The 23,978-nt window shown below is 35.5% G+C and overlaps 1 protein-coding gene across 1 annotated transcript in view; it reads right to left on the bottom strand.

The window, feature by feature from the left end:
• Positions 1-4,394: 4,394 nt before the first annotated feature.
• Positions 4,395-23,978, bottom strand: part of GNAI3 (G protein subunit alpha i3) — a 68,902-nt gene continuing 49,318 nt past the window's right edge. The window contains exons 2-9 of the mRNA XM_077119994.1: positions 23,028-23,070; positions 22,776-22,917; positions 19,857-20,014; positions 17,567-17,695; positions 14,277-14,406; positions 13,703-13,856; positions 5,642-5,855; positions 4,395-5,554 (exon numbers count right to left, since the gene is read on the bottom strand). Coding sequence (XP_076976109.1) covers positions 5,665-5,855; positions 13,703-13,856; positions 14,277-14,406; positions 17,567-17,695; positions 19,857-20,014; positions 22,776-22,917; positions 23,028-23,070 — 947 coding nt within the window. The 3' untranslated portion in view covers positions 4,395-5,554; positions 5,642-5,664. The remainder of the gene's footprint in view (positions 5,555-5,641; positions 5,856-13,702; positions 13,857-14,276; positions 14,407-17,566; positions 17,696-19,856; positions 20,015-22,775; positions 22,918-23,027; positions 23,071-23,978) is intronic.

The following is a 23,978-nucleotide window of genomic DNA, read 5'->3' on the forward strand; positions in this document are numbered from 1 at the left end:
AAAGCGTTAAGACATTTCTGTGAGGTCCAAAGAAATATACTGGAGATTGCAGAAGGGAAGTTTTCTATCTTTCAGTCATGAAAAAGTAAGCACTGAGTATAAATAGAAGATAAAGAATTAGATTTAAATGTAAAAAGTAAAGAGATGTTCCTCAAAGTGAACAGCTAGAAAGACTATACAAATACAAGGGTAACTTCTTGCTTTGTTTCTCTCTTGCATATACCTAAGTCTAATCAGGATAAACCAAGTGTTGAAAAGTAGGGGAGAGGTTAGAAGAGATAAGCCAGGTTATACAATTGCTCAAGTACTTAAGAGCAACTTATAGCTGAACTTCGTTTCAGGTCTTCCAAATGAATATGGGAACAGAGATACTGAGAACAGAAACCAATTTATAACAAATATATTTGTTGGTAATACGTTAGGAGATTACTTTGCAATTTTTGCAGTGACGTTATCATCCTGAGTATCATAAAGAACATTCAAAAACTGCTTTAAAATATATTACTTCTATTTGTAAGAACCATAGATAATCATAGCTGGGTGATGTAGTCCACCTCTGGGTAACAGGTGAGTTGATATAAGACTGAAAGTGACCTACACAGATTTCATAGCTATTGGAAGAGAGAAAAGACCAGAACCCAGCACACCAAACAATACTCCAACCTCACAAGATTCTGAGAGTTCTCAGGACCTTTATTCTACATGAGAAAGGAAGAACAGTTAGAAAGACTACAAACATAAAGGTACTTCTTACTTTGTTTCTCTCTTACATATACGTAAGTCCAATCAGGATAAATCAAGGGAGTGTTGGAAAGCAGAGAGGTTAGAAGAGATAAACCAGGTCGTACAGAATTCATTATTCCAGCTGTCGAAGATCTTATAGGCTTAAGGAATACTAACATATTGAGATAGTGTGTCCCAGAAGCATATTATTCATTGATGATTTCTGCTATCTTGTTGATTCCTACTAGATTTCAGGAATCTGAAAACATTAGCTCCAGCAATACAAGGACTCACATTTGACTCCTCAATCATTCCCCTTTCCTAGTCTTTCTCAAGCCCTCTGAAAAAAAGACTTTCATAATATAGTTTATGAGCTTACTAGCTTTGCCCTCTGTAAATGAATATTCATGTTATTGTTTAAAGTCACCTGTCATATTTTATTTTTATGTGGTGTGTACCTTTTAGTTTTTACTACATAAACAAATGCAATGAAATAAAAATAAATATTTGGATAGCCCAAGTTTCTTATTTCATTTTCATTTTATATAAAAACTAAATACCTTGTATCTAAAATGTGGGACTGTTCCTTTGACCAAATAGTCCTGATACCATTTTTTTTAGTGAAAGGCACTTTAAGTCATGTACAAAAGGTGTTACTTAAAAATAACTCAGTAGTTCACTAGTGATGTTGAAATCTGTCCACTGAAGTTGTTTGTTTTTAATATATATGTTGATCTTTAATAGTAAGTCCTATTTAGTTGTATCCAAATGTTGGCCAAGGTTGGCTGTACCAGAACATGCCTAAGGAACTGTATAAAATACAGATTTCCATACCTGTCACAGATATTCTAACTGAGTAGGGCTTAGCCAGGTAATTTCCATTTATTAAATCATGCAACCCAGATTTGGGAATTACTGCTGTGTAACATTCCTTACTAACCCTTATTCCTGAGAAGACTTGCATCAGGCCAGCCTAGGCTGGACATGGTATCAGGAAAAAAAGTGCCCTGCCCTGACCTGTTCTAAGTACGCTATGCTCAGCAGAAGCAAGTCAGAATGGGTAATGAGCAAACTGGGGAAACAATTTAAAGAGTACGCAAGCATATAGAAACAAAGACCCTGACCATCCTGGAAGTTAGTTTTCCAGTGCTTCCCCCTAAAGCTTCCTCTTACTTCTTGATAGCTGATACCAAAGTCAACTTTCAATTTCAGGACTCTACATAGCCTGCTTTTTCTCCTGTGTTTGCTGGAAGCAATTTAATAAAATACAATGGTCATAAAACTTTTGTGGAGAGCCATGGCTGGTCCAGGTCAGATCTCTGATTTGTACTATTAAGCCTGAAAGAGAACATAATTCTTACCTGAAAGTAATGGAAAACCAAGATAACTTTGTTTTTAAAGTCAGTACTACATATGAGAAGGAAAACTTTCACAGATAGTGAAACTGAAGGTAATTAGTGCTGTTTGAGATTTGTACACATGAATAGATGATTTTTTTTAACATCTGGAAGGGAAAGAATCTATAAAAAGTGGAGTTTTACTTGGAACAAAGACTGACTTTACCCTACACGTAATTGCTAATATAGCAAGAGAGTTCTGCAAGAGGAAACACCAGAACTTTGACACACATTCTAAATAAATGGATAAATACATGAAATGATTAGTCAAACAAGCAAGCAATGTCCAAATAAATCACAGCTACAAATCAGAGAACAGTGGCCAGAATATAAGAATATAAGGTGGGTGGATGAATTAAAAGAACCAACGGTTATTTCTAAATACTCCAAAATATACATATTAGAAGATGAATAGAAAACATGAGAATAAAAATAAACAAGAAACATTTGTTTTTTTTTAAATTTGGTCAATCTATTCTTATTGAAAGCAGCAGCACCAGTGAAAAATAACAATCCACAGTGAAAATAATAATAAAATGCTACACTGAACTAGAGATTTAAAATTCAAATTCTCTAGATGAAAATGTCATCTAAAGATCCACTTATAAATAACTGTAAATGTTTTTGGAATCTTCATGCCAGGAGGTGAAATCTGTTGCAAAGGTGAATTTATAAGGGATGGGAAGATTGGCTATTAAGGAACAGAATAATTCCTCTTTGCACAGAGACTAATGGATGGCAATTCCATGGCCTAATAGATTTTAATCGGGTGGAGATGAGACTGTCAACAAAATAAAGCTATTGCTGCAGTTCTTCCTGCTAGTTCTACTGTTCTTTATTCATTAAATTTTAATTTTCTTACATGTGCTGACTTCTTAGATGATCAAAAACTGGACACTTAAATTCTGACACATTAACCAACACAAATTTCAAGCACTCTCCAGTAAAAAGATACCTGACAGCTTTGAGCTTCATAGATTATAAGTATCAATCCTTTTTCTGAAACGAGGCTAGTAAATATGACTTTTCATCTCCAAGTCCTTATCCTGCCATGAGAAAAGATCTTTCATTTCAAAATACAAATTAGTGTTTTTCAAACTTGAGTGATGATCAGAATCACCTTTTAAAAATTATAAATTTCCAGCCAAGAGTCAGTCTCTGAGATAGGTCCAGGTGATTTTGACTTATTTGAGAGCCACAGATTTAAACTGCCTCCCTGTATCCTCAAGGAATGTGCATTAAGATCAGTTATCTGGGATGGTGTTAGGGGTGGTCTTCAGGTACATACAGAGCAAATGTAAATGGTATATGGGCAAAAAAAAAAAAAAAGATGAACTATTTTTCATTAAAAGGGAGACTGAAGAAATGAACATATCAGAAATACATATTCAAATGAAAATACAAAATGCATTCCAAAATAAAATGACTTTTTTTTGGATTATCTGTTACTAGATTATGATTATCAAAAATATTTCATTAGTCCAGAGTATAGAAACACTACAGTTGAAAACAACATTCCACCAGTTCTCATTTCCAAATGATCCTATATTACAGAGTACAATAAGGAAAAGATATGCAAAATGAACAAATAAGAACTATCAACCCTATTTACAGTGTGGGGTATAAATCAGTCTCCAGTTGAAGCTGATAATTTTCTTGCTTTCACATCAAGTTTTCCCATCGTAAAAAAGTTGATAATACAGTTATACCATCTACATAGTTATACTGTTCCAAAAAGAATTTAAAAAAATTAAAATTACCAATTAAGGCACTGAACTGCAGTGGCTTGCTTTCTCAAGCAGCTCTGATGACCATAGACTTTCTTTTTTTTAAACTAGTGAAAGGTCATATCAAAAGATGAAATATTATCCAATCCAAAAAGACTGGATCCAAAAAGGCACTGCTCAAACTACTAATTTGAATGCTCAAAATGTATTATCTTCATTTGTCTTCCCCTAATAGACCATTTGATATTTAATGACATTTGCTGTACATTGTACAAAAGGGCTTGCAGTGAATATAGTTCTCTACAAAACCAAAATGTAAATCTGGAAAATGGATTGTGACTGCTTATCACTTACACTGATAAAAAATAACATTCCTCAACACTAGGCCAAAATTCAGCAATACTATTACATCAAAGAACTAGACCTTCAAGGAACTCTACCTAAATTCATTCTTAGACAAAGGCCAAAAGCACACCCAACAGAGTAAAAAAAAAGGAGAGAGGAAAATATTTCCAGAAAAGACTAGTTACAAACAGAAGCAAACCTGGACACTTTACTCACCATTTTAATACTGCTGCCAACTATAACAGATTAAAATCTGTACACATGACAAAGTGGAAAAAATTCCCCAAATGCAATAGTTTCAGCAAAAGAACATAATGACTAAGGGTTACTACAGTTAACATTGCTACAATAAAAACAATGGCAAACAGGGATTTGGCACCACATTTACAAAGTAAAAGCATGCACTGTTAATACACTTAAGATGTCTCCCAACAGAAAAGGCCACAGAAGATGGAAAACAAGGGGCACCTTTTACAAAATTCCCTATGACTGAGACAAACACGCAAGAATCAAATTTACTAGATATGTAGCAGCAAAGTCGTTGGTTCCATTTGGAATTTAGCAATTTGCAATTCTAATTGGCAGCGGCCCTGGGTGTGTCTGTAACCCAAGAAGCTGGTTTTATCATACTATATTAGTATTTATCTTGCAATTTGGTAATCAGCGTAAACCAGGTTAATCTTCCACCAAAACCATAAAAAAAGAGAGAGAAAATCTTATTGCAAAACTCCCTAATGTAATTTCCATTTAGAAACAATAATGGTACTTTGAGCAGGATAGTAACATAAACTGCATCCAAAAAAAGCTACAATTATAGCCCCAAGAATTTTAAGTAATTACGGAAATATTATATTCTGACCATACCAAGAGTTAAAAAGAAAGAGTTCCTACTAAGAGGAATATTTTCAACATGATCTGGTCACATCGTGTGCATAGATAAGATTGTGTTTTAACAAAGAATCTTTTGCAAAGAAATAAAATTTAGTAAAGTTATTCTTCTCTTGATGGGAAAAAAAATCTTTAAGAATGAACTACTGGTGGTTTGTTAAGAAGGGAAAATAAAAAGTAAGCTACATATTGAAGTTCTGGAATGCAGCACCTCAACTTCATATCTGCCTTAAACATTTGAGATTATGAAATTCAAGTGATGTCCTGATGATCAAATCACACTTTACAGATGTTCCAAATCCAATGTCTGACTTTAGCATCTCACGTCAATTAAAAGTTCCCTAACACAGAAGACTGTGCTAAAGAATGCCAAGATTCTGCATGCTGCTGCCATTCCCCTGGTCCCGGTCATGCTTGCAGCTGTCCCACAAGACAGCAAAAGAAGTCTGGTCTCAACACTCCACATTGTAATAACTAGAAGAGAAGAACATTCTTAATTAGATTTAAGTTTACAAGGCCAAGAAACATCACTGTAGTACTATAAATTGTTTGAAATTTTACCTTTTACGAACATCCAAACTCTTTTAATAAAGTCCACATTCCTTTAAGTTGTTTTTAATGATGACATCAGTAACAGCATCAAAAACAAACTGCACATTCTTGGTGTCTGTGGCACAGGTAAAATGGGTATAGATCTCCTTGGTGTCTTTTCTTCTGTTCAGATCTTCAAATTGGCACTGAATGTAAGCAGCTGCCTCTTCATATGTATTGGAACCTGAAAAAGAGAGCCCAAATTCACATTTCCTATTATAATAGTTGCCTGAACGCACCTAAATCAGGCAACTGCCATTTATTTAGGAATAGAGAGGAACAGGACCAAGGTAGACTTCTGTATTACTATACTTATTAGGTTTTTCTACAATAATGAGAGCAGATTTTCATTGTAACTAAAATGAAATCATCACACACAAATCAAGAAAAAACGAAACTTTAAGCCTTTCTTTCCCCTTTATCTCAATTTTCAGCTGAAAAATGGAAGCAGGATGCATTTCTAGACAGAATTGGTTAAAAGGCCAGAGAGCCTGTGCTCCTTGCAGTGATCTTGAAAAACACAATCCAAAAGAGCTTCTTTTCAAAATCATTCCAGTTTTAAAGGACTCTGCCTCAGTGCCTTCAAAGCAATACTTTAAATAACCAAAGGAAAACTAGTAGATGCAAAAGGGAAAGAAACCTGAATTATATACCCTTCATCAAAAGGGTGAATTTTTTTTTTTTTTTTTTTTTTTTAAAGGAAAGACAGAGAGAAGGAAGGAAGGATAGAAGGAAGGAAGGAAGGAAGAAAGGGAAACATTTTTAAACATTTTCTTGTTTTTTTATTGTATTCTGTTTCTCCGTTTTTGTTACATGGGCTGGGGCCGGGAATCGAACCGAGGTCCTCCGGCATAGCAGGCAAGCACTTTGCCCGCTGAGCCACCGCGGCCCGCCCAAAAGGGTGAATTTTATGGTATGTGAAGTGAATCTCAAAAAGGCTATTATTTTTTAAAGGTGGGAAAGGAAGCCAAAGTTAAATCCTATTTTCAACACTATTTATAGTTACCACTCTTAATCACCTGTTTTCTACACCATCTTGCCTATTGTGGAGCCTTTAGGGTAGCCCTAGATAGGGGATGCAGAGCCAGGGAAACTCTGATAAAGACAACACACAGTTATTTCAGTGAACTAGAGGCTATTTTCAGTGGACATTAAATGATTAAAAAATGTCAGCTACATAAATAAAGATGACTGAATAACAAAAAAAAGTATAAGAAAAAAAGGAAATCTAATTAAACCAGATATTTAAAGAACTGAAGGAAGATAGCCTGGTAGGTGCTTGAAGGTATTTTTCTTGAGATATGCTGAACAATCTCTGTAAATTAAAGGAGGCAGGTGATTGAAAAGTGATGTCTGCCTGCTGGGAACAGATAATACTTGGGAAATTGGGATGAAGTCAATGGATGATAGGCTTGGAAGTTGACACAAAGTACACACACAAAAAATTGGATAGAATACTATAAGTGGCTTACTATGTGTAAAAATTCCTAGCTATGTTACTGGACAAAGGCCGTGGATTCTTCTGCCCAACGCCTCAATAACTAATTCTTGAGACACCGGGTTTCAAAGAAAGAGTTTACTAATATGTGCATAGTAGGAGAGCAGACAGCCTACTGGCCCAAAATCTGTCTCCCCGAACTGCAGTAATTTGGATAGTTTTATTAGAGAAAAAGTGGGCAGGGTTTAGGACAGTGAGCACAGTGGCCCCAGATGATATAATCAGAAGTGATCTGATTATCAAGCATGCACAGGGTGATTACATGCTTAGTCACAGAACAAATGGCAGAATGAGGTCTAGACAACTTGTAGGTTACAGTTTAAGCTAGTGCGCATGTCAGGACGGCACACTTTGGTTAGATCAAGTTTTGGTCATCAAGATAATTTAGACTTGGGGTGGTTTAGTTCTGAGCGGACCCAAGACCCTTCATTAGCAGCCATTAGGGCCTTATCTTTAGTGATTGCAGGACTTCTAAAGCTGAAAAACTGGATACCTAGGTACAGATGATGGTTAGTCACAAGGTTTTTACAATCACAGGGGCAGAAGATAAGGACTATACAACCATCATCAGAGATCAAGGCAGCTGGATTACAATTCAGAGATTTCAGGTATTTCCCTGTCTACTCTGATAGACCAGAAAGCAAAAAGGAATATTTATATAATGATTCAGTAATCAAAATCATCCCTTAAATCCTGATTTCTTGGTTACAGCTAGGCCCTTCAACATTAATGTCAATATTTTCACTTGTCTTAAGATTTCTCTCCCATCCTAAAACTTAGCTACTTTCTATGAACTCCTTACCTAATTCTAACCTGCCTAACTCTGAACAGATAACTACATTTTCAACTTACCTAAGAAAACAGAGGCCTGTGGGGCTTAAACTACATCTCAGTATTTTAGCCACTGCCTCACTGAAAAAGTTAACTATATTTCAGCAAGATGACGGAACAGGAGACGCTGAGTTAACCCCAGCTCCATTCAGTGAGAGATGTGACAGAATAACGACTAGGACAGTGACTCCAGGGTGCGAGGGTCTTCTATATAGGAAGGCCCTTGGAGAAATTGGGATGGAGAGAACAGGGTGACTGTACTGGGTCACGACTCCACCTACACCCGCAGCTGGCTTGGAAGATTTTCCCTTGGGCTCCACAGCTGGGGAGTTCCTGTGGAGAACTTATAAGATAATATGATGTACTTTTCCTGTGCACAGACTCCACTTAGCCAAGGTGTAGTGCTTACTCCCCACCTCTGTGATATGCTGCTGGGAACACCCGGCTGTTGTTTTTCTTTGCTTTGTCTTTTTTTTTAGCAAAAACCTGGGGATCCCTTCCCCTGGAAGGAGGTTGGAGTGGTGCTGGTCCAACATCCAACCAGCAAAAGACACTTGTCTGGGTCCTGATGCCAGTCCCCTTCTTCCACGGAGGCCCAGAGCTGCAGGTATGTACGGACAGAGAGGTGAGGCCAAGGAAGCTGGGCCAGCTGAGCACCATGACTGGCTGCTAGACACTGTACCAGTCGGGGACAGGTGGGCCTAAGAGGACAAGAAGACTGAAGAGCTCTATTTGCTGGGGAGAAGTGGAAAGCGCACTCTGACAAATTGCCTATCTGCCTAATTTTCAAAAAAGCCCTAAGTAGAATTTCAATTCCCCTCCTTGAGATTAGGGACTTGTTTTCAAGGGGGAAAGACTGACAAACCAAATCCAAAAGGGGATCTTCAAAGCTAATACAAGTAGATTAAAAATCTAAGCCAAGGGAAGGGAATAAATCTGCAAAATAACTTTACTAAAACATTAAAAATTCTGTCTATAATAGAAGATCATAAAGCATGCGAAGATCCAGGCAGATATGGTTCAGCTAAATGACCAAATTAAATTACCCAAGGGGACACAGAATTTGGGACTAATTAAGATTGTTCATAATGACGTTAAGGCATCAAAAAGACACTAGAGGAGCATAAAGAAGAATATACAGAAAAATATCAGATGAAAACTACTGTAGGTCAAATTAAAAGTATATTGGAAGGCAGTACAACAGTGGCTCAGTGGCAGAATTCTCACCTACCATGCAGTAGACCCAGGTTCGATTCCCGGGGACTGCCCATGCAAAAAAAAAAAAAGTATACTGGAGACTCATAACAATAGACTTCAAGAGGCAGAGGAAAGAATAAGTGAATTTAGAAGACAGGACAACTGAACTTGAACATTCAAATGAACAAATGGCAAGAAAAATGGAAAAAATGCAAATTGATCTCAGGGAAATGACAGACACCATGAAGCATACAAATATAATTAATGGTGTCCTAGAAGGAAAAAAGAAGAGTAAAGGACTAGAACGGCTAGTTGATGATATTAAGGGGGAAATTTTACTAACCCTTAAAAAAACATTAACATCCAAATCAAGCAAGTCCAACAAATTCCAAATAGAATAAATTTAAACAGGCTTATTCTAAAACATGTATTTATAAGAATGCCAAATCTTGAAGAGAGGCAAAAAGTCATGAAAGCAGGAAGAGAAAAGAGTATATTTTACATCAAGGGTAAATATATAAAAGACAGTTCGAACTACACAACAGGCACCATGGAAGCAAGAAGGCAGTGATATGATATATTTAAGATTTAGAATAAGAAAGACTTCCAGCCAAGAATTCTTTATCATGCCAAGTTGTCCTGCAAAATTGAGGGAAGAGATTAAAATCTTCACAGATAAACAATGGTTGCGAGAATCTGTCAACAAGAGACCCACCCTACAAGAAATATTAAAGGGAACTCTGGCAACTGAAATAAGACAGAGAGGGAGGTCTGGAGGAGGGTACAAAATTGAAGAATATTTGCAAGGGTAATTTAAAACATAAAAAGTGAGAGAGGGGGTGCACGGGTAGTTCAGTGGTTAGAATGCCCGCCTTTCATGCAGGAGACCTGGGTTCAATTCCCTGACCATGCAACCCCCCCGCCAAAAAAAAAAGTGAGAGAGGGAAAGGAATATATAGATCTGACAAAAACTATAGGCAGCTATAGTAATATCAGATAAAATAAATTCCAGAAATCAAAACTTGAAAATATTTAGTAAAATAGGTCATCACTACAGAAAGTGATATTTCTAATAACTTTCTACTTGATATTTTGAGAATATACACAGTTTTGATAGCTAATCAAATGGCATTTAAGATAGTATTTAATATTTAGAATTTATGAAAATCTGTATCTGCAGATATTTTCCTTGCTTGCTTTAATTTTAAATTGGTTTATGAAACATTTTGTACAAACAGAGACTTTACAATAATTATTTAGACATTTTATTTAAATATGACTATGGATAAGCTAAGATATCTATTTTTGGTGGTTAAAATTTTTATATATTAATTGTAAAAACATTGTATCTTTATATTGAAATCAAAAATTTGAAAATGTTCAGTAACATAGGTCATTACTATAGCAAAGCTGATATTTGTAATAACTTTCTACTTGATATTTAGATTACATATACAGTTTTGATAGCTAATCAAACAGTATTTATATTAGTGTTTAATATTTAGAATTTAATAAACTCTGATATCTGAATCTGTGGATTTTTTCCTTGCTTGCTTTAATTTTAAATTGGTTTATGAAACATATCATACAAACAGGCTTTACAATGATTATTTGGATACTTTATTTAAATATGCCTATGGATAAGATAACTAATATCATTTTTGGTGATTCTAAGTATATTGCTTGTTTTCTCAAATAAGATCATTTAGATAAAAAGTTAACTATATCCACACTTATTTGTATCTCTGGAGGTATCTTCCTTCTGGTTCAAAAATCAATTTTTCTATCTAGACTCTTTATTTAAATATTTGAGGTAAAACCCACAATTTACCATTTGAAAGTATACAATTCTGTGGCATTTATTATATTCACAATGTTGTGCAATCACCTTCTTTCTCTAGTTTCAAAACTTTTTCACCACCCCAGAAAAATACTTCATACCCATTATTTAATCACACACCCCACACCTTACCCCATCACCAATTTGGTAACCACTAATCTGCCTTCTGTCTCTATAGATTTGTCTGTTCTGGATATATCAATAAAAGGAATCATACAATATATAGCCATTTGTGCCTGGCTTCTTTCATTTCACACAATGTGTCTGAGGTTCATCCAAGTTGTATTATGTATCAGTACTTTGTTCCTTTTTATGGTTCCTTTTAATACTCCATTGCATAGAAATACCAAAATTTATCGATCATTTTACCTACAATCTTGATTTCTTTTTTTCCCCATCTGCTAGGAAACCTTGCTGTATCAATTACACCTACTTTTTACTTCTCTTTTGCTATATTTTACCTCTAAATTTTAAAACATTATTTTGTATTGTTATTATTAGGGATGTTGTAGGGTTACAGGAAAATCATGCAGAAAATACGGACTTCCCATAGTCGTTCCCCCCAGCTTCTCCCATCAACGCCTTGCATTTGTGTGCTACCACTGTTGCAACTGATGAAATAAAATTATTGTAAGTATACTATTAAGTCTAAAATACATGGTTTATATTAGGGTTCTCTGTGTTATACAGTCCTGCGGTGTTTGTTTTTAACTTTTATCCTGGTAACGTATACAACCTAAAATGTCCCCTTTCAGCCACATTCATAATGTTGTGATACCCTGTAAATACTCTTAAGTCTGTCCTTCACTTTTATTCAAGCTGCTCAGAAACAGTCTGCACTCATCTTCATTTCCAACTTTCTCTGCATCAATCAATAACTCCCTGCATCTGACTTTACTCTCACCATTGCACTGACACGGCTCTCAATAATGGTCAACAGCCTCCGACCTGTTAATCCAAATGTCTATTACCAGAATGTATCTTAATCTGTACATGACATGTTGACTGCTCCTCTCTTTTTAAACTCTCCTCTTGGTTTTTACATTTTGACTTTTTTGGTTCTTTTCTTTGTATCCTATATAAACTTTCCCTTTTCTCCTCCTGTCAACAGAGGCTGGTATTTTTCTCTCATTCTACCCAAGACCCTTTTCTCTCCTAATTCTATATGATCTCTCTAGGTCATGTCACCAATTTTCATATTTTATTTACCAAGGATTCCCAAATCAACACATCCAACCTCAACCTTTTCCTGCGTTCTAAGGTCATCTATGTAATTGCCAATTATTAGATATTTCTATCTGACTGTTCCAGGTTCTTCAAAATTAATATTCTTAAATATGAATGTAAAAAATATACATGAATGCAGCTCACAATAGCTGTATCCAAACAAGACAGAAATCTGAGAGTATCTTATACATCTCCTAATTCTTTTACTTCACTTTATAAAGAAACCATTTACAGTATTTTTCTAGCTAACAATTGTTCCTCTTCCCTGGAAATATCCCACTCTGATCTACAAGATCATAGTGGTGTACTCCTGGCAGTCATGTTTGTACCCCTGAACTGACTGACAGGGCTATGGATGAATGCCTGTCTTAACATCATCCAGAGTCACTCTCCTAGGAATTTGGACCTGGGTCCAAGTAATCACAGTGTAGTCTGGTCTCTTCAATGAAGGAAAAATAGAAACTGTGGTAGGGCCATCTTTTATCTATAAGCTGAGTAGTAGAGAAAGTTGGTAAGGAGAGAGAAAAGAATAAAGAATCTACACAGAGAGAAAGAGAGAAAAGAGATGGAGAAAGAGAGTGCTTCCAGAGTTCCTGACAGTTTCATATTTCTTCATTTTAATCCCATTCTAAGAACTGGCTGCATAATTGCCCTTGGCTTCTGTGGTATATTCCTATATCCTTACTAATGGTTCTTATTTGTATCCTACGAGAGCCTTTATTAATTCAACTATCCTACCTGTCTTTCTTACCATTTAATGCTTAATCTGCAAAGCACAGTTTCAACTATATCATGTACCCCAATTAAAATCCTTCAAAAGTTCCCCACTCTCTCAGGATGAGATTTAAGGCCTTTCAGTAACTGATCCCTGCTCATTTCTCCAACCACTCCTTCCCACCACTTTAAAGTTCAGCAATACCAAACTCCTTCTGGGTTCCAGAACAAATCATGCTATTGTTTATTCCATATTTTCATATATGCTATTCCTTCTTCCTAAAATGCTTTTTACTCCCATATTCATCCTCTTAATACATCACCTAACTGTCATTTCCTATAGGAAAAGATTACATTGACCTCACCAGAGGTAACCACTTCTTCTACTTCTATTAATGCACATTTTACACTACAATAAAATCATGTACGGCTCTGTCTCCCTCTGCACCTAGGTTTCAAGTTTCTTGAGCACAGTGACCAAATTTTATCCCACACCATTTTCCTAAAGATATGAGGAAAAAATAAACACAGTAAACCCAATTATGTCTGGAATAGCACTTCAGACTTAAGGAGTCTTAGTCATACGCTAAAAGCTGATTCTACTACCTGTGAACATTCTCCGTAAGAATATACATACACTGTTCAAAACAAAGGGTAGTTGTATAAACACCAAAATGCTGATCTAAGATATGCACCTCCAATAAAATCTTCCATGGTCCCTTACCTGTGTATTCTGGATAACAGATAGTTAATGGACTGCGTTTTATTTTTTCCTCAAAAAGGTCTTTTTTGTTGAGGAAAAGAATGATTGAAGTATCTGTAAACCATTTGTTGTTACAAATGCTGTCAAACAGTTTCATGCTTTCATGCATTCGGTTCTGGAAAAAAAAAAGGATGATGGGTCAGTAACAAAAAGTGAAAGTGAATTAACTGTTAATGAAAAACAGTACAATAAGTTTTAAAAGAATGAATGGCATTCACAGAATTAAATTAGATGCATAAAACAAAAGCTGGGTCAGTCCTCATTTTTATAATTTTGAGGACTTGGGGCTGGGAAAAAGAGTTGGCTAATCAAAGGATTTAATCCTGCCCATATACACTGTGTGACTATTGTATCTGTTCAAGAGGAATAGGGCACAGATAAATATTCTGAAAATCTAATATCACTGACAAGAAAAATTAAGGATATTAAGGTTTGGTTCAATGACAAAATGGATGCACAAAGTCTTCCTAAGAGTTATTTTCCATTTCTGACTGCATTAGACAGGTTTTTCATTTTACCAGAAGTTCCAACATACCATCTCCTCATCCTCAGCCAGAACAAGGTCATAATCACTGAGGGCCACACAGAAGATAATTGCTGTCACTCCCTCAAAACAGTGAATCCACTTTTTTCGTTCTGATCTTTGGCCACCTACATCAAACATCCTGAGTAAGGGGAAAGAAAGCACAAATTCAACGAGGTCATACATATACCCTTCCCTAATCTAAATGTTTAGGGAACTTCTCACTGCATATTCAAAGCCTCGTTTATAACAGAAAAAACAAAGACATTTTACAATGTAGTCAAAATAATTATGTGTAGTTAAAAGTAAAGGAGAACAACATGAAAAATTAAAATTTAGGAATAACAGAAATCCTCATTTTAGATAAACAATTAAGCTTCCTATCAAAGCTTGTATTGAAAGTGCCAAGCCAGCAGAATAAGTATTGAAATAAAGTAAAGGAAGGTAGGGGGAAAGATAAGAAAAACGAAGAGCTGAGTAATACAGCTTAATATAATAATAATATTTATTGTGTTTATCATGGGGCCAGATACTACCCTAAACACCTTAAATATATTAACTTAATTTACCTTCATAAACATCCTAAAATACTATCATTATCCCCATTTTACAAATGAGGAAATTGAGGTAGAGATATGTTTAAAAATTTGCCCAAGGGAATATTGCTAACAAATGGGGCTTGGCTACCTGAACTCAAGTACTCTATACCCAGAGTCCGTGCTCTTAACCACAATACCAATCTACCTTTAAAATAATGGTTCACCTTTTTAGTTAAAAGAGAACAGTGAAAAAAATACAAATTCCCAACTTGCATTGTGGTTTCACAACTTCTCCCTATCAAGTCAAGTTTTTGTTTTCCTTACTTTAAGGGAAAAAAATACTTTAGAGACTATAGGGGAAAAAATCACAATTACACGGTGGACCTTAAGAACCCAATATCTAAAAACAAAACTTAATATTTCTCAACTCCACCAAGTCTTATTTGCACCTAATTAATGATAACAATGCCTCAGCTGTTCACAACAATTTAAGTTCCACTCCAGATCAGTTTTAGTATGCTACTCCTTTCTGGGGGACTTACTTGATAGCCTGATTCGATTGCTGAATTTCTGCCAACAGTGTCTACATCTACTCCTATAGAAAATTAACACCTGCACCGCTTTGTCTTTTAGCTTATGCTAGGGCTTGATGAGGTATGTACGCAAAAGGTTCAATACTCCTTAAGATCTATGTTTGATGACAAAGATTAAGGCTTACTTCTGCAAGCTGGTTAGTGCGTCAAATCTACTAACTAGCTGCTAAATTTTCAGAGATTTTTTTTTTCCCTCAGAGAATGAGAGAAATAAGACATAGTTGGTAATATCTCAATATTCCAAAAGGAACATTCACATTATCCCTACAAAACCCAACATTTTCTTTTTAGTTGATCTTACACAATTCTTTTCAACCCTTGGTCACGACCCATGGAATAATGCTAGCACAAACTGGCTTGAAAACAGAATCATATTACAGACTTTAGGAAGGCTAACACCACACATCTCACCATGGAAGTCTTTCAAGGGACAATAATTTCAGTTTACTCTACCATTTTCTTCTACAAAGTCAATAAAACTAGTAGAACACTGTGAAGTTCCAAGTTGGGCTCTCAGCACATATTAGCATTTACAATACTATTCACTAACAGATCAAATTTTATAAACATTACCTCAAAACTGAGAGGCAAGTAAGCAATTACACAATGCCTTGTATATGGGAGATGCTCAATAAATGTTTGAATAAATGGATAGTGGTTTTTCCTAGAGAGAAGAAGGAAAAGGAAGAAGTGATAGTACTTCATAACAAGCCAACAATAAACTGGGTTTGATACCTCAATTAAATCTGGCTATTGATCCTGGCATAAAATACCCGTAGGATTTACCTAATTAAAGATCAATCTATCACAACCTCAAAGTGCTCTGCATTAAATAAAGGGTACAGTATCTAATTACAGTTAGTGGATTACTAACCTTATAGTACCCACAGAAATATCTTATTCTAATGGTTTCACAGATGATAATGCATGTGGCTTTTATGCTCTCAGTAAATAAATTCATCAGTATTGAAGAAAAGCAATTATTCTATTGCTATTTTCCTGCACCAGGTTTCAAATCTGATTTGGTGTATTAAGATTTCAAGACCTCAGCTGGTTCCTAGTGATATCTAAAACCCTGTGTGGGTTTCACAAATTCTGTGGAGCAAGTATTTTCAGAGAAAAGAAAACCAAGAGGATCTGAGGTTGTAGTTATATTTGCATGCAACGATATTAAATATCACATTCTACATACAAGCATAATGAGGTAGCCAAAAGGTCTGTCATACGCTGAAGGGGAAAAACTTACTTCTAATCTCAAAGGTCACAAAACAGAAAACTGGAACCCAAAAAGATGCTTCTAAAATGTATAGAAGACCACTAAGACAGAGAAAAGCTGAACTTGTCTTAGTATTACTTATGCCAATGAGAAAATCCTTTGTAGTAAAATATGAGAATTCTTTCTCTCACAAAAACAACCACTGTTGATTTGTCATCACACTTCCCCAAAATACATCTATCCCCAGGCGAATTTTCTACTCTGTCCTGTATTAAGAACTTAGTTGTGCATGATACTGTGCACAAATCAGTCCAAGAGTCATGGCAAATATTAGCTCCATTACATTAAATTTAAAGGGAAATGCAGACCAGTAAGAAAGGATTGACACTGGTGAGAAAAGCACTTCTATTTTACTATCAAAACGGAATGGCAGAACAAAGCTATAAAACTACACCAAACAACTGGGTGAGCATCGGTGGTTCGGTGGCAGAATTCTCACCTGCCATGCTGGAGACCCAGGTTCGATTCCAGGAGCCTGCCCATGCCAAAAAAAAAAAACCTAAACCAAAAAACTGGCTTTCTAACCTTTTTAGTATCTTTCTAAACCACAGACATTCAATATCTGTTTTGGCAACTCCAACAAAAAAACAACTGACAAGTACAAAATTAAAACTAAAATAAATCTGTAACCACATGATTAATTCTCTCTTCTTTTAAGTGAGCTATAATTTAATTTTAAAGTCCTCCAAATGAATAAAAATGAGGCCATTTGGAGAAAGAAGAAATATTTGTGTCCCTATTCAATTAAAACACTCAAATACTGGCTGATGAGTATGATGGTAAATTTCTAAACCAAGGATATCCACTAAAGAAATTTTACTCCAATTAAGAGATACTAACGAAAGGAAAGACATTTCTGCATTTGGTACACCTAGCAAAAAGATTATGACTTACTTGAAGTACAGGTCTTTGAAAGTGAAATGTGTTTCCACGATGCCTGTGGTCTTCACTCTTGTCCGCAGGACATCTTGCTGAGTTGGAATATAGTTGATTTGGGATATTCTATCCAAATCATTTAGGTAACTAAATAAAACACACATTTATTTTCACCTGGTAAAGCCAATCATGTGTATAGCAAGTGAACAGACTTAACTAGCTCCTTGCCCAAATAGATTATGAACCTGTCACTAAATGAGGAAAAGATTAAAATCAGATCTTTAGGATCAGAGAAAAAATGTGAACCCAGCATAGGACAATTAAATTAGGTTCTATGTATACAGCAAAGTGGGTTTTAATTCTGCAGAATGAAACTATCAAGACCAATTTTTTTTAATGGAAATTTTAAAGATTCCTGAAATTCAATACTAAATCAACTGTGCATTGTACAGTACAAAAACCAACCTAAAACAAAAGCTCTCAGACATTTAAAGTTAATGGATCATTGCACATTTAATCATTTAACAGGACATTAGAGAATGGTATTTGAATTATTAAAACTAAAAAGAGAATTATACTAATGATATAGCTTTCGCAATATGACTATACAATTGTGAAAACCTTGTGTCTGATGCTCCTTTTATCTACGATATGGACAGATGAGTAAAAAATACGGATTAAACTAAATAATAGGGGAACAAATGTTAAAATATATGGGGTAGATAGAAATATTAGTGGTCAATGAGAGGGAGGGGTACTTTTTTTTTATTTATTTTTCTGGAGTGACGCAAATGTTCTAAAAAATGATCATGGTGATGAATATACTATGTGATGATATTGTGAGCCACTGATTGTACACAATGCATGGAAAGCCTGCATATGAAAAGAAATAATAATACTAACTATCCATCTAAGTGTACCTCTTTAGCTGCAGCCACAAGTTTTATTCTCTAATACTGCCTTATTTTATTTTTAAATATTTTTTATTGTGGTAACATGTATTATATAAAATTTAACATTTAATGATTAAAAAAAGAGCAAGAATTATACTAAATAAGGATTATTTCCTGTTTCCACCCAGGAAACAGAAAGAAGAGTCATGGGGTATTTCATCTAAGCTAAAAACAAATCATAAATACCTCCAAGGAAATTTAAAAATTTGTTTGGGTAGAAAAATTAAAAAACTGCTTCAAAGCTAAATTCTTCACTGACTGCACGGTTCCTAAATATTTTTTGACTAAAAAACTGAAGCACATGTAATACCACTACAAGGAAATCTTTATCTTCTACAAAACCAAGTGTTACCATTAATATTAAGGAATCGGTCAAATTTAGATCAACAGTGAAGGAAAAAAAACCTCTACAAATCACCTTCAGGTGTGCTCAGAGGATTGCGAATTTACGAAGTGGCTGATAAAAAACAATTAAATAAAGGGGGCAAAATTCCTGAAATGTTTCTAATGTCAAGTTTTCATCGGGAAAATGAGTAAGTTTTTCAAATATCACTTAATTTCTTCTTAGAGCAGTTAAACCAGAATGAGGATGGGAAAATGTAATTAGTGGAGGAAATACCTTAATGCTTAAAACCATTAGAAGTCTTCATCTAGCACACATGGATTTTAGTAAACAAGAGCTCACCATGCCCCCAAATATACATTTAAAAAAAACATTCTGAATACAGATTTTATAAGCAAACACATGTTAAAGAAGCAAAATAGGAAAGCAAGTAACAGCTTAACAGAAATATTAATTTAAAAATTAATTTAAAATACTCCAAACCTATGGAATACCCAAGAGAATTTCTCTGACAAACAGATGCTTCAACTTCATTCCAATACTCATCATGCTTTTTCTATACAAAGTCAACTACTGTGGTGGCTAGTTCCAGATACATCCATAGCGCAGGCCAGCCACAGAGTTGGTGGTATAGAAAAGGATAGCACGTCTGATTTCCTTCTCTAGCTGGCTCTCAAAGCAAAGCATTTATACAGAAGGAACTTACTGAGCTGGAAGAGATCCAAGACCTAGCTACAATGGTTTCTTTCCTTCTCCACTTCCTTATTATAAATATACCATGGAGCTAGCTACTTTCATGGTGCCAAGTCTCCCACCTCCTGAGTACATTTCAAAACGGAATGTTTTCTCCAAGTCATAAAAGGACCCAAGGTTATAAAACTTGAACTGAGAAAATCTTTATAAAGTATCCTACAGAAATCTGTTACTTAAACATTTCCTTAAGGAGGGGTACTGAACTTTCTCTAGGGTCACCAAATTTTTTCTGGTATAGTTTCAGAGAAAAACTACTTACTATGAAGCAGAATCATTGAGCTGATATTCCCTTGATCTGCTGAAGCAAGCTTGTACCCCACCATCTCGCCATAACCGTTTAATCACTCCTGCTAGTTCTGGAGTCATGACTCCTTCCTCGGCACTGCCAGCTAAAACAAATAACTGCCGGGCATCGTCCTGAAGAAAGCAGTTAAGAAAGACAGAGATGATTCTTTATTTCTTAAACACTTGACAAACAGGCTCTTTAAAAGAAACAGATTCTATGTCATATTATTTTAAAAGAAATATTAAGAAGACCTTTTCAGGTAGGGCAGTTTGAGAAAATTTACAATTAAGTCTTTTGTCCTTCTCACTCCACCTAAAAGATAGGATTGTGGTTAAAAGCCCAGAACTGAACTGAGCTGAGGGATGATTTCATTTCCCTTCACCATCTCCAGCACCACCTCCAAAAAAAAAAAGATCTCTTCTGACTGGCCCATAAATCTCCATCCTGGTATCACGAAAAAAAAAAAAGAAAAAGAAAAAGAAAACTGGTCTGCAAGACATGTAGATGCAATACACTCCCATTCTGTTGAAGGAAGCCTACATAAAAATAGAAATGAGAAGCCTAGCAGCAAGTAAGAAGAGGTAAAATCTAAACACATACGTTAATCAGATTTAAGGAAAAAGCTTTCCAGTCAGCTCAGGAGAGCAGAATAGGAAGAAGAGGAGTTGGAGGCATTTAAAAAGAGGTCTGGACGCCTAGCAAGGGAAATAAATCCCTAAGGGAAGTATTCAGTATTCCTCAAGGAATAATAACTATAAACAAGAAAAGGGGAGAAAGGCAGCAGGAGGAAAAGAAAGCAATTACGACATCAAACCATTCATGAGTTATAGACATAGTTTTATAAGTGGTTATAGTTTTAAACCTAAAATATGTGAGAAAGAAAAGACAGAAAAAGGGTGAACATTTGATTGTTTTTGCTTTTCCTATCCACCCCTCCTTGTTAGATAGTTTAAAACTAAGCACAGGTCTTATGGGATAATTTCCCCACCTCAAATCTAGTATTTATCTGAATCAGGAGATTGGTCAGGAGACCAATAAACCCCTCTATAGGTCTATAAAGAGGTCCCTCTTTATAATGAACTTGATATCTCCATCCTAAGCAGATATGAAAAAGCAATCTATCTCACACACAGCTCTATTCTTATTCATTCACTCTCTAACCAATCATAAAAAAACTAAAAGAAGGATCAGAGAGGAACTATAAATTCTTATATATGAAAGGAAAAACAGATGTTTTAAAAAAACTAAATAGGACTGTAGATTAGGATGGGTAGATGTGGGAAAGCTAAGAGATTCAAGAGGCCTAACAGGGATCAGTGACGTTAACTGTATCTGGCGACCCAGGAGTGTTAGGCCCCAAAGATCAATGACAATTGATACGATAAAGGAAAGAAATGAAAAGGTGATTACGAGAAATAAAGAAGGACAGATGGGGGGAGAGAAATACAAAATGGAAAAGGGAAAAGGAAAAACAAAAAGAAGTAAATAGCTGAAATGGAAAAAAAGCCAACAAAGAAAGGGAAGGGAATAATGGTCTTACAGACCAGTTACCTGACAAGGCAAGTTTGAGAGGGAAGCAGAGCTAGGTGGTGGGGAGGAATAAGAAAAGGGAGGGAGAAAATAAGAGCACAGGAGAGAGCTGACAGGAAAAAGGCAACGAAGGAAAGAAAAGCAGGCGAAAGAAGGAAGAGAAAAGAACAAAACATGAATAAAGACTTTATTTTTGCTTTATCTATCAATTTTTCCCTGCTCAGAGACTTAGGAAAAAAAAGTCTGATTATGTAGACACTGATTATGTCGGGTACCTTGTTACAAAAATATAAAATTCATGCCTCACCCATTTCCTCATCTCTTCTTTTTTTCCCCACGGTTCTTCCCATCATTTTATAACCCTTAATCTAGTTCTGCTTCCCCATGCCACTTTCAAGATACTTCCTATCCTAATGCCATTGAACTATGATCACATTTTTCTCTTTTCCCCTCAGCAATTTCCCTACTTATTTGTCATATATTACTTTACATCTGAGAAGTTGAGAGGGTGCTTCGTAGACATTGGCTTTGCTTTTCCAGGCACACTTTCCAAGTCACTTTCTTTTATTTTTCCATAGCACCCAAGTATGAAGCTCTGAGCAAGGCGCTGAGGAAATGCTGATGGCACCCTTAATTTCATGAAATAATTCTATATATCTCCAGCCAGCTGCTGGACTTTAGCTGATGATAATATAAAAGATCCCCACCCCTACTTCATTTTGCCCCTCTCACCAGTGGCTCAAACATCTGAATTTATAATGTAGACCTGCAGGGTTCACCAAATATTATAACTAATCAATAAAATTTTAAATATCTGTCAGTGTGCAAGACATTAAAGAATTATCCTACAATATGATATAATCCAATTCTATAGTTTTTAGTTCAATATAGCCTAGGGATACAGTATTCTTGAATTCCTGAAAACTATTCTCTAAAATTTAGAATTCTATGCTCATGCCCTATTTATTTATTCTGGGAAATCAATTTTTGCCTTTGATCTCTATACGTCACAAAGCAGAGCTATATAGCATCAGCAACCTTTCTTTTAGATTACTTCCTTTTTTCTATTATTTAAGTACTATAAAATAATAGTCAGTGGTGATATGAAAGAAAAAATTAAATAAACTGTTGTTACAGAAACCAACAGTATATCAACAGAACTCCATTTCCTATACTCTGCTTTGTAATGGTAATCTAATAGCTCCTAAAGCAGATTGCTAACACTTCTCAAATGATGACAGAGTATTTTGCCATATCTTATCTTGTTTAAATTCATTTCCTTAAAATATGAAGCAAGTTTGCTTCTCCCTTAACTATATCTACTGAATAACAGCAAGTAATGAGGGCATGAGAAACACTTACTGCTCTGGCAGCTTCCCCAAAGTCAATCTTTAGCCGTCCCATGGCTCTTATGATCGCAATGATGGACTGTATAGTATTGCTGTAGACAACTACTTTATACTGTTTACATTCTTCCTCTGAATATCCATCCTCATGAATGATTCTTTAAAAAGAAGAAAACCACAGCCATTACCATGGATGTAAACTGAAAGATGCTACAGACTTATGTTCTAAGGAAATCTAGCCTTCCAAAAAGACCAGGTTTCAACTTACTTCATTTGTTTCACGATAGTGCTTTTACCAGATTCTCCAGCACCTGAGAGAAAAAAAAGACAGACCTTACATTATCTGTAACCAAACAAAGAAGTATGATATCAACATGAATTATAACCTCAGGTCCTAGGAAAAATTTCGGTAAGGCTTTCATGGTTATCAGCGAAAACTACTGGATCTCTCCATTAGAGCATTTCACTTTCTTTACATAACTCAGCAACAAAATACAATTAATTGAAAGTGTCAATGAAAGGGTCTGCTTGATATCATTTGTGTAAAGGATTGTGTAAAGGTGCACCCAGGGAGAGATGGCAACTTAAATCATTAGGAACTCATCCTCTACATGAAATATCATGATATAGATACTAAACATAGGTGAAAATGAGATGATATTTTCTGGCCTATTCACTTTTACTAAGTTCCTCTGTCCAAGGAACTGAGGATTGGTTTAGTCATGAGCTAAAGAGATTGAAAATAGATTAGAAGTAGAACAGGCATTGTCATCACCATTTTTTTACTGTAGATCTCCTTTCCAGACTTCATTTTCCTTCTTAGCCAGCTGGAATCACTTTAAACTAATGACCACAAATATCAAATGGACCCTTTGAAACCCTCGACAATCTGACTGCATTTTCCTAGTCAATTCTCCCTACATGATGTCCATTTCATACCACTTCCCTTCTCTCAAACCTTACAAACTCCTCCCCACTCCCGACTCTCAGCTGATGATCCAGCCTCTTTCTTTTACTGGAAAACTAAAGCAATCAAAAAACTACCTCATTTTTCTGTAACCAAATCTAACAAGCTATCAACTGCACTGTGATTAATATTCTCTGCCTTTATCAACAGATGCAATGTCTAAGACTAACCACTCTACTTGTGCACTCTCTGCGGCATTTTACCTACTCGAGGTTCTGGCTGCTGCAATTATCCTATGTCACTTAAACATCA

The sequence above is a fragment of the Tamandua tetradactyla genome, chromosome 11, assembly GCF_023851605.1.
Source record: "Tamandua tetradactyla isolate mTamTet1 chromosome 11, mTamTet1.pri, whole genome shotgun sequence".
NCBI lineage: Eukaryota > Metazoa > Chordata > Mammalia > Pilosa > Myrmecophagidae > Tamandua > Tamandua tetradactyla.